The sequence below is a fragment of the Ascaphus truei genome, chromosome 3 (genome assembly GCF_040206685.1).
Source record: "Ascaphus truei isolate aAscTru1 chromosome 3, aAscTru1.hap1, whole genome shotgun sequence".
Classification (NCBI taxonomy): domain Eukaryota; kingdom Metazoa; phylum Chordata; class Amphibia; order Anura; family Ascaphidae; genus Ascaphus; species Ascaphus truei.
In genome coordinates this window covers 267,353,364-267,365,680 of record NC_134485.1, presented here as the reverse complement: position 1 = coordinate 267,365,680, position 12,317 = coordinate 267,353,364, and the positions used below count along the sequence as shown (strand labels likewise).

At 42.2% G+C, this 12,317-nt stretch overlaps 1 protein-coding gene across 4 annotated transcripts in view; it reads right to left on the bottom strand.

Annotated features, from left to right (window-relative positions):
* Window positions 1–579: 579 nt before the first annotated feature.
* Window positions 580–12,317, bottom strand: part of LOC142489639 (protein-lysine methyltransferase METTL21E-like) — a 41,587-nt gene continuing 29,849 nt past the window's right edge. For all 4 annotated transcript variants that reach the window (XM_075590752.1, XM_075590751.1, XM_075590750.1 and 1 more), the window contains 2 exons: window positions 9,813–9,930; window positions 580–1,010 (listed from right to left, as the gene is read on the bottom strand). In XM_075590752.1, coding sequence (XP_075446867.1) covers window positions 598–1,010; window positions 9,813–9,930 — 531 coding nt within the window. In that variant the 3' untranslated portion in view covers window positions 580–597. The remainder of the gene's footprint in view (window positions 1,011–9,812; window positions 9,931–12,317) is intronic.

The window sequence follows — 12,317 nt, the reverse complement described above, 5'->3', positions numbered from 1 at the left end:
AAAGAGGTGATTAAAAAGCGATTTCTTTAGAATGAAGTGTATCCTTTTTCTCATAAGAATTATAGTTATACATGGTATTATTAATATCTCTATAGTCAATTCTTCATTGTTGATGGGAAACCGTATGTCTTTGGGTTTTGAACATTCATAAAAAGAGATGACATTGCGTGTGTATATTAGATTACCTGAGCTGGTGGAAACAATGTATGCATAAAATAAAACATTCATAACAAGATGGAAAAAATGTAAACTCAAATGTATTCCCCATTATTGCCACTCAATGCAACATTTAGTTAAACTATAAGGTAAAAAACTGATGAGCATCACTTGCACATAAGCAACCCCACTTTAAAGATAAATGAGCATATTGGTTTTGCCTCTCTTCTATTGGAGGGGGTAGAGGTATTACATAAGCACTTGGTGACAGTAAGTAAATCAGTTACAATTCAGTGATGTTTACAAAATGCACACATGTATTTGGCAACAACAAATAAAGGGAAAGGGAACATATCTTACAATGAAACACAAATGAGCAGATGCAGAACAGCCTTGTTTACAAAATCCCACATCACACAACGCTTGTTTCGAAATGAAACTTTATGCAACTTTATTTCCTCTTCTCACAGCTTCGTACAGTTTTATGTTCAGACTAGGCAAGTTATAAACCACATTCATGTCAAACAGTTTCTGAAATTTGTCCAGAAATGTATTTTCTTGCATTGTATTTTCCTGCCTAAATCTCATGGCCCAGATGATAGTGGTATCTCCCTGGCACAAGTGATCAAACGTTGCTAAAAGTTCCTCCAGGTAAGGGTGATTGTATACAACATCCGCTGCAAGGATGTAATCAAAGTGTAAGGAAGACTTAGGAAACTTTGTCTCCAAATCAATACCCCAGGTCAGCTCCTTAACTTGTGGAACATGCTTGCATTTCAGCTTGGTATTCTGATAAATATTGTGATGCAGGTTTCCAAGCAAATCCTGCATGTCTGTGGCTGTAATATGTGCTCCTATAAGAGGGGATAAAAAAAAAATCGATATATATACCAGATCTATACACATGGAATGGGTAATTCAGGATTTTCTATAACTACTTCATAGTAGGACATAGCATAATATTGAAGTTCTGTTGATATACATATACAATAAATAAGAGGTTACAAATGTAATTATCATTTAGAACAAGATATAAAACTGACAGTTTCTTATTTCTAGTAGTATATGGATCTAGGATTGTCTAACAAATATTTTAGTTAGTACACTAATTATACTATTGTTGATGAAAGCAGCAAAACATGAGATATGTTATGTGTCTCATAGATACTTACCTCGGTAGGGAGTGCTGGTATTCATGTGGTGTTTAAATGTCCAGGTCACGCAGGCCAAAAGGAAGCTGCAACAGACGACGTCGCGGCTTCCTATTGGCCCGCATGACGTGGAACATTTAAGCCGCCATTTCGTTAGGCACACAACAAGCTCTCTGGCTGCAGAGATATCGGCACCCGCTATGGTGGTAAGTATCTCTGGAAGCAGGGGGTAACCTGAGCTGAAATTAACAGTACAACATGGAGAACCCCCCCCCCCCTCCCTATTAATCCTGTAATAGAAAATGACAACAAAAACTAATTGTGCAGTGCTACATGTTTTGATGCTTTAAAGTAGATGGTAATAGTTTTGATGATGATACAAGGTAATCTCCATATTCTTTTATATGAAGCCCACTGCAAAGAAAAGCAGTATGGGGCCTATCTGGGACCTACGGGGTTAATCTGGCCTTGTCTAAGTGCCACTGACACTCAGACCCTACCTTCCCCTTCCTGGTCCCGGCTTCAACTCTCTTCAGGAACTTGCTGCAGCCCTATTGGTTAACCTTGTCCATGGGATCGGAGCACCCCAGAGGATCCTGGGAGATGTAGTTCCCCTGCAAAGCAATATCTAAGATGGGCACCGCTCTATTGCAGGGGCTGCACATGCGCGATGTGCTACTGCGCATGCGCGGCATTCTCAAGATGGTGGCGCCCTGTACCAGTGTCCGCCCGGAGCTCCCGGCGACCCTGTCGCCCCATCTATCGCTCTCAACCCCCACACAGCTCCCCACACTGACGCATACCTCCCACTCTCCCTGCGGGCCCCTCTGATGGCACCCGCATGCTCCGCTGACAGCCGCAGCACTCCGGATCGCAGGTAAGGGGAACGGAGGAGGGGGGTGTGGGGAGAAACACACCTGGTTACATATATTACAAGGATGTTCAGTGGTGATTATTTTTAATATTGTATTATGTTATGAATTTGTTTTGTATATGTGATGTCACCAAATATTGTGTATATATTAAACACTGAGTGATACAGCACTGGACAAAAGTAATTAACTTTGGGAGATATAATAATTATTTTTTTTTATATTTTGTATTTTTTTTTTTTTTTATTAATGTAACTTTGGGTATAGAAAAATGTCTTATATACGCCTACTTTTTTCCCCCCACTCTTTCATTTTTTTTATATTAACCTAACACAAAATAAGTTATGGTAAGTAAAAAAGGAACAAAAAACCCTCCACCGTACAGTAAATAAAAATACCACTTGTGAGTAGGTTTACTGGCTATGTACGTCTTTACCCCAGGCTATGCTAAAAAAAAAAGCTGTTTTATACGGCAGGCATAAGCTTACAGGGCTCCATGTTAAAATGATGCAAAGAACTAGCAAAACAGCATACTTTTGGATTTATAAGCTTGATACTACAGTATGTTCCCTGAAGGTGAAGAGCTAGATCTTTCATTATAAAATGTTTATTGTCCACAAGTTCTTTTTGATGTTATTACAGAAACTGTATGTGTAAGAACATGGACAGCAGAGCAAATGGAAGCCCGTCACAGCTACTTGGGAGTAAACCCCACCTCCTCTGGTAGCACACAAGGGGTTCGCGAGCCGCACCCCAGAAGCCGCGGTGGAGAAGTTTCAAGGAAGATTGTACCAGGCGAAAAGGAATCCGTGGCAGACGGGTTTCTGAAGAGAAGATGGGTCCAGGAGAGAAGAGGCAGAAGGCAGGTATAGCTCCGAGCAAGCGACAAGCAGATGTACCGGGCAAGCAGAGGTCATACACAGTGAATCCAGCACTACCAGAGAAAAGAGTAAACAAATAGCAAGGGTGCAAGTCCAGCAATAACAAAATAGCCAAAGAGGCAGCAGGGACCATCAGGGATTATATACAAAAAGAACTTCCAAACGCTCACCTAGTACAGAAATATTCATATAATGGGATTTGTAGGGTGCATAAAGTAGTAATGGTATATTGATAAAAAAGGTTGACAGATTCAACCCAAAGGATCCCTAAATTTTACTTGCTGCGATCATAAAATTGCACTCGCTACGATGTCCCTTGGGATAATAGTACCCATGGATTGAATTATTCCAGCCCACTTGATGATCGCAGGGAGTGCAATTTATGGATCCTTTGGGTTGAATCTGTCAACCTTTTCTGTACCAACAGGGATTAACCTGTTTCAGCAGCAAGATACAGTAGGATAGCACTTTGTGAGCATTTCTAGTCCCAAACAAGGAAGTGCTTAGCAAACAAGGAAGTGCTGAGGAAGTTGATAAGCACTAAAACGCAGAGATCCGGAGTAACCAAACTCTTGGGAAGTCTTACACTTGGGAAGCCAGGTGAGATGTTCTGTGGATCAGCAGTCAAGACATGAGTATGTAGATCTTTTAGATGCATATTTTATACATACATTTTTTCATTCATTCCCATTCTTGCTACAGATAATGCATTAACAGTTACTGTTCTCTCCTGCTATTTATATATATATATATTAAAAGAAAAAAAGAAAAAATATATATATATGCATGTATATTATGAATGCTTGATACCAGAGGCTGAAGTGGGGGGTGGATGGCCAGAGGAGAGCAGAGGAGGGAGCAGTATAAGGGCAGGGACAGAGGAGAGTGGGCAGGGTCCTCCCCAGTGGTCTGACTTCGAAGTCAGTCAACTTCCAGTGTCTGCGTCAGGACAGACCTAGGCTCCACCTAGGAACTTGTAACTGAGGAGAGAGTGAGAGAGAATGGAGGGAGGAGGAGGGGTGAGAAAAAATGGGAGGTGGGAGGAGTGAGAGAGAATGGGGGGGGGCGAGGGGAGGAGAAAGAATGGGGGGATAATGCGGGGAAAGGGTGGGTGTGACAGTGAGGGGGTAACCAGGCCATCAATAAAGGTGTTATGCCCGACTGGTTACCTCTGATCAATATTTGGGGTTTTAGAGTGTCAGCTCTTGAACCTGTTTGTTGTACATGCAATGTATGTAATTGTACAACAATAAAGAATTTTCTGTGCTTTACATTTCCAGGTGTGCCAGCAAGCAGAGATTGCTAGGCCTATGAGTTTCAAGGGGGTTTTTACGGAGAAAGTTTGTCAGAATGTGTTTAGGTAGCGGGGTTCCAGAGTTGCTGGATACCCCAAAAATATACCTGGGAATCAGGTCGGATTCTCGGATACATTGAGACACATTGCTCCGGCAAAATCTCCCCTTGAAAATGCTTGCGCGACTCACTGCTAGGACTCCCTGCTTCAGCACAGACCAGAAAGGTAAATGGGGCAGTAGGGATGTGTGATATCCCTGAAATGGTAAAGGGGTCCCTAGTATAAGGGGGGATGCCCAGTTCATGTCCTGCTCACCCCGAACCTGGTATAGGGATTCTGGGGGTACTCTAACCATATATAAGGTTGCAAGGGTTTTTGTGAAACCTAAGTCCGGTTTTCAAGAAGGGAATGAGATACAGCACTGGGAATTAACGTAAACATTTTTTCATTCTACTTTGGGGACCTTGAAAAAATATGGGAAAATATATTTTGTTTCATATTGTTTTAATAGCACAGAAGGCTGTGCGGATTTTAAAAGTCTAAGTCAGGTTTGCAGTGTGTGAGGGATATATGAGTAAGGAGTCTCATTCTATCTCTCGTAACCAGAAGACTTAGAATAAAAGTTTAAAGTATATTTTATTAAACCGCTATGCATAAAATGTATTATGCTTGTGCACTGTAAAATAAGCTGGGACTTTCAAAGCCGGTATTCTGAGTGAGCCAGGGGGCTACCAAACTGTGGTGCCACTGTGTCTTCTCGAGGTCCGGACTTGAAAGCCACAGATGCTGCCAGAAGTGTGAAGAACATTTGGGCAGGATGGCTAGGTGAAGTACCCACGTCCTGGGATCAATGCAAGCTGTTCCGGCTAGTATTCCCCTTCCCAGACCTGGAGGCACCTAGCCCTGTAGGTGGCTTCTGCATAGCAAGTGGCTAAGGTGGCAAACTCGTGCATGCCCTTGTTCCATTCAGAAGATCCGCTTGCCCGGCTTCAGAAGACTGGCATCTGATTGGCTGGTTGGAAAGTTCCCACACTGGGATTGGCTGTAGTATTTTGTGAATGGACACCAAAATACTATAAGAAACCCTGCAGCCAATCCGGATGAGCAATTCTAAGTGCCAAGACAGCAGCTGAAAAGAGTACCAGGACATTTGGTACTCTCTCCCGGTCAAGGTCTTTTGGCAGCTCCGGAGCAGATACAGCGGTGGCGTTAGGAACTTCCTGCTTTCAGTTCAAGGACATTTCAGGCCAAGTCCGGATCAACCTAAAGACTTTGCTTTATGGACTGTTTCACCTAGGAAAGGCTAGTTTTGAAGCTCAGACCCCCAGTAAGTGTGTTTTTCTCTTGTATTTGTAATCTACTGTGTGTACGTCTGTTTCAGTTAAATAAATGACAATTTATATTACTATTTGGTTTTGCTCAGTGATATGATCCCGGTATACAGGTGTAAATGCCTTGTCTCCCATGATAGTGGGAGAGAGAAAGGGGAGGAGAGCAGTTGTTGGAACTTGCCCCGCATGCAAAAATACCTAATTCCTCCACTGCTTGATACTATTGTGTCTTCAGTTTCCTCCTTCACATGGTCAGTGTATTTAGACATCAGTCCTATGAAGACTGCCCTGGGTATTTTGTCACTGACATTGTCCGTCATTGGTAACAGAAGAATAGCACCAAACTCTCCTTGTGTAGTATCAAAAATATTTAGCATTATAAAAAAGGTGATAGATGCACAGACAGCATAAACATTCAAATAGGCAGTATGGTATAAAAACCGTTACAGAGTTGTCTCCAATGTAGATGGACCCTCGCAGCGGCACATGGTTAGGCTGGATGATGATGCAAAGCAGGTAATGGTACAGTCACTGTAGCAGTGTGGACATCAAACAGCTAAGGATAGCTTCTGATCCTGGTCCCAGGAGTATGTACCCTCTCGCTCCGCTCGACTGGGTGAATGCAGGTGAAATCACACTTTAAGTCCGGAGCATCCGCAGATGACGTGACCGCTCACGTTCAACCCAAACAAACAGGCAAATCCAGGCAAGAGTCTTGATAAAATGTTCAATAGTAAGCATTATTGACCCGATGATATTGGGATTCAAATAAAGGCAAATACACACAAACTACGTCCAACGCGTTTTGTAGCTTCATCGTTTGCTACTTCGCCCTCAAGGTTGTATTTCGGATATAAGATAAGTTAGATGCATAAATCATTTCCATACCAGCACAAGAGATCAACCATTGCTGGTCTTGGCAAGAAATGCAGCGATACACCACCGGTTTCAGAGACCGTTAATATAGAACGGAACAAGCCTAATTTTATTAGGAAGGTGGCCACATTAATTATAGTATTTGGAGAACGATAATCACATTCATCCAACTAGTGGCCATGTTTAAGGTAGTGGGTGCCTGCTAGTACTACATTATGCATGTACATCATACTACCGAGGTAACAATCTAAAGATGTGTATATAATATACGTGGGCTCACCAATGTGTCAGATCGTAGATACTGTACTCTGCAGTAAGCGAAATCAATGTTCACCTAAATAGCGGGGATATATATTGTATTCCCCTGTATTCTATGAGCCCACTAGCTAATCGGACTATATCTACTCTGCAGTGAACAGCATAATAGTTCATTTAAATAGCAGGGATATTGTAAGGAATCTGTTCCTGGGTTTGGCTGGAGCTCACTCTTGCAGAGTTTGTGAGCTCTCAGACAGACCTCCCCTTGGATCTGCAAGCACTAGCACCTGTGCTTGCAATCACTGCAGCTCTGTCTCTGTGCTCTGTCATTGGAGGAATGCCCTCACACCCCTGTCCTTTGATTGGCTCCCTGCCCTTCTTATGCTGGTTTCTCCCATTTCCCCATTGCTGAGCATAAACCAAGATTCACTTGGATGTAACTGTGTTTGCCTCAAACACTCCTGCCTTAGCCTTGCCTTGTTCCTGAGACCTGCTGCATTCCCTCCTAGCAGAGGTCAGGATCCTGTACTGAAGCGCTGGATCTCCAGTGCTAGTCTTGCCTTGTTCCTGAGACCTGCTGCATTCCCTCCTGGCAGAGGTCTGCTTCCTGGTTCCTGTACTGAAATGCTGGATCCCCAGTACTAGCCTTGCCTTGTTCTTGAGACCTGCTGCATTCCCTCCTGGCAGAGGTCTGCTTCCCGGTTCCTGTGCTAAAGTGCTGGTCTCCCAGTGCTACCCTGCTGTGTTCCTAGTCCAGTCTGCATTCTCCCCTTGAAAAGACCTTTATTATGGGCCACTCCTGCTCCTCGCACAGAGGCCATTCCCGCGCTTCAGTTGCTATGCTAAAGCGCTTCGCACCAGCCTACCTGTTACCGAACCCCAGCCTGGATATCGATTACTCTGACGTCTCTAACTCTGACCCCGGCTTGTCCATGGATTACCCTGCCTTGATAGAGCTCCAAAATTGTGATTTCCAACGTGTACTCCCCACTGAAAGAAAGTGAATGCAGCGTGTCCAGGGAGGCGTCTTGAAACGAGACAACCCCCAAGAAGGAACTGCCAGCACGCACCACATAAAATCAGAGTTCTCACCAAGGATTTTGATGGCTGCCAGCGATTCCCACCAAAATCGGGAGAACAGCATGCAGAATTTGCAAGATACAAGACTCAGCCTTGCAAAACAATTGTGGGTTAGCGTGAAAGCCATAGCTGTGCCCTTTCTCTAGTGTCTGGACTCCTGGATCCACCATGGGGAGGAGACCAAGATTCAATTGCCATCACGAGGGGTGTAGCCGGATACAGCTACAGTATCACACCCAAGAAACACACGTGGTGACAGAACAGATCAGAGCTATGCCTACTCTGATCACTGTTACATTGAACAGTGCCATGGCTGAAAAAATGTCCCAACGATTCAAGCTGCCAGGAGGCCGCCTGCTTCTCAAGATAAATGGCCAAGACTTCATGCAGCTCCTATACCCACTATGTGACTGACCTGGAGGAGAGCTGGAGGTCACGTCCCACTGCAGGTGATGTGATGTGCCCTACCTTCAGCTGGTAGTGAAGGCCTGTGCCCAGACTGGTTCTGCACTACAACCGGAGGAAATGCAGAGCCTTTACGCATTGGTCAGTAAGTTAAAGGCGCTGGTGGAGAATTCCTCTGCGGACGCAGAGAGAGCCTATATGGGAATAATCTATGATCTGTTCCACCCTGATTCAAGAGTTCTGTCCCTCAATTGTTGCAGGGAGTACTACAGTGTGAGTCTTGACTCAAGAGCAGAGTCACTAGGAGTTGAAACCAGGAAAAGGAGCCTCCTTTCTCCCAAGTGTGTGGGTACTGTTCCGCCCCGTGAAACAAAGTTGGACTTACCTGTCTCAACACCACCTGGTGTTGGAGATGCCCCATCCTTCTCCTTCTCCTTGATGGAGCAGGAACAAGCCTGTATCTTCCAGGATGTTGATGCCAGATGTTGCCTGTAGGAGTACTGCCAAGTTTCGTCTACGCCATCCTTGCTGATAATCTCCAATTGTTGACTTATTATGTTAATATGACTTTGCATTCTAGTGCTTAACCATTTACCTACTTGGTTAATATACATGGCTAGCAACTAGGTTACGCTTTTGCTTTGATAGTAGTATTCCTTCGACCAGATATATCTTTGTAGACCAATTTGGGTTTATACAGATAAAATGCAGTCTGTTTGGAGATTGAGTTCCGACCTACCGCAGTGACCTCCCCTTCATTTTAACAATTTTATACATGTTTGTCACATACCTTATTGTAGTTTACCTAATAAAAGTATTTTTATATGTTCACAACTCATTGTGAGTGGCCAACTGGGACATTAGTGTCCATGGATTGAATCTTTCCGACCCATTTATTGTTAATAGAGAGTGCAGCTAGGTATCTTTTTGGGTTGTACCTTCAACCTTTCTATAAATAAAATGTTTATTGTTGTAAATTTGTTTGTGGCATACAAATTTATCTACCTCATACGAGAATGATGAGGAGTTTCACCAGGGGGAGTATGTAGCCATGTGACCTCTGGTTATATATTTCTGTGCCCTAGTACTGTAAGTCCTGATAACAGAAGGCAGTGCTAGGGTCAATTCCGCCTCACAAGGCCTAGCATGTGAGCTTCTGCCCCGGTAAGTTAGTTTGTTGCAGTTTCCAAGTGCTAGCCTGATAACCGTTGGAGTCATATCTCTCCTGTGCAACATGATTGTAGCAACTTACAGGCTCATGTTTGGGCTTGTAAGCTGCTGGGACTACATGACAGGAGTAGGGTCTGGCTGCAGTTTTTGTACTTTCCAATCAATGGAGCAGAGTTGCATGATCCCCCCCCCCCCCTGTATAAAAGATGTGGGTGTCCATCAAATAGTGATTGTGCTCTTTCTGCCCAGCCCCAGCTTAAATAGTTGTTTAGTTCAGTGTACAAAAGCTAGTATGTATATATATCAAATATATTTGTTCAAGATTCATAAATACTTACCAAGGAGACAAGCTACTATTGAAACAAGTCCAGTTCCAGATCCTATCTCGATTATATATTTGTCCTCTAGATACATCTGTCTTCCATGTTTTTCCAAAAAGTAACACAATACAAGTGCCTGTGAAAATGGAAGATAAGAATGATCTGTACTTACAACCATGTTACACACAAAAAAAAATTACATTTAATTTATGTTAAATGATTTACAAGTATATTAAAGATGAGAAAGTATATGGTTTAAACAGCATTATAAGAATATACGGGAGTAAAATAAGACTATGGTGCACGGGAACCTAGGGGGACCCTATTCCCTTCCAAAGACAATATAGAACAAGAAATGGGGGGGTGGGGGGTATTTGGTGGAGGGGAAGGGTACCCAGCACTCAAATGAGAAAAATAAAGTAAAATAAAAGTAAAATGACAAATATGTTATAAAGAAATGTTACTGTGATATTGCCACGTATACATACAACTGTGAGTAACAGCAAATGGAGTGGGAGAACCCAGGGTGAGGGAAGGGAAAGGAATAAGGAAAAGACAAGGGAAATGGGGGAAGGATCAAGAAAAATAAGGAGGGCAATATTTTGGTGCGGAATGCCCCTTCTTCTGGCCCGTTCCGTAAGATCACAGTGATCAAGGGTACTTCCCTTAGGTTCTATGTGGATAGTAACTCCCAACACACTGAACAACTAAAAACCAAATACACAATATGGCAACCTATAAGGTGATCTAGTGATCCATGAGTGGTCACTATTAAATGTATGCCCAAACGAGGCTTGTGGCAATTAGACCAACCAACTGTAGAGTATGTCTCAAGGATAAGCGATAATTAGCAGAGATAATCTCAAGCAACAATGCTATATAAGTCAGTAACGCAGGGGTTCATAACAAAACTGCTACAGGCTAAGCAAGCCAATAATATTATAGGATCAGAGTCAGATAGGCATAAGATATAACCAGCACTGAGAGGCTCAAAAGGATTACGTGCGCCCAGTAGAAGAAACGTCTCAGGAAGCAGCACTGGATGCTTTGCAATACAGTTGTATGGCGGTATTTGCCGCTCAAACTTATCCCTAAGACATCATTATCTGAGGAATAAGTTCAGCCTTATACCATTGAGGCTGTATTCTTTAGGGGGACTTTAACTCTATATGTTTGTGATAAGAACAGCAAATATGCTAAATACGAACATTTAGAGAAGCACTATTCAGACCTATAGTATGTCACCCCTATTAAGATATAGATCTCTTGGAAAATCTTCTTCCACGGGGAAGTCCATGGGTTTAGCTACTTACCTGCCATTTTTTTTGATCCCATCATACTGCCATAGAGAGATATATGACAATTTACCAATTCACATCTACTATGATACCAGTCTAGTAGATGTATGCATCTTTACAGCATCAGACCTATTGTATTAATACCTAGCCTCAAATGCAACTGAGCTAATTTCTGAACATCAGGTCTAATACAGGAATAGAATTATAACATCTGACCAATTGGTTTACTTTTCTAAAGACTTTACAATAGTAGATATATATCTCCGGTATTTAGAGCAGTCTGCCTCCTATATCTCAAGGTATTAACCTTCTGCAGACGATTACTAGCAAGCAGCAGACTCAAGCATAGGGGGATGCTCTGTATTTTAAACATTTTATTCACACTGTATATTAATATCACCTGTATCGTTACGTAATACAAGATTAAACGTTATTATTATTTTTGACAATGACTGTCTGCTCTCAATACTCTAGTGGGTTCTGATATAGTCTCAGGATATTCATATCCCTGACATATATATATATATAATATATGAAAAGCATCCGGTGCAATGTAGAAATATAATAATTTAAAGAAAATAACAAGGATAATAAGAAAATTTAAATCCTCCCGGGAGACCCATTATCTCGGGAGTTCAATCTATGACTTGTAGTCTCTCTACTTATATAGATTACTTTCTCCAGAAACTGATTCAAGGTCTTAAATCACATTTGAGAGACACCACACACATACTTAATTTATTAGAAAACATCACATGGTCAGACAATCACATACTAGTCACGTGATGTAACATCTTTATACACTGTTATTAATCACGAACAAGGGTGTAAGGCAGCACGACACTTTCTTGAGTTAGAAACAGCTCATTCACCTGCACTTATTGATTTTCTTATTAAGAGTATTCAATTTACCCAACACATATTTTTTTTTGGTTTCACGATGATATCTATCTTCAAATCACTGGTACCACTATGGGCACCAGATTTGCGCCCAGTTATGCAAATTTACTTATGGGCCTTTGGGAAGATCAGAACATCTGGGCTAATAACGATTATGGCGCAAATCTGGTGCGCTATAAATGGTACATAGATTATATCATTATTATTTGGTGTGGTGATAACGATTCTTTAAGTTTATTTTTAGAACACATTAATCACAACTCATTCAATTTAAAATTCACAAGTTAGCACAGTAATCTTGAACTAGAATTTCTGGACTTAATAA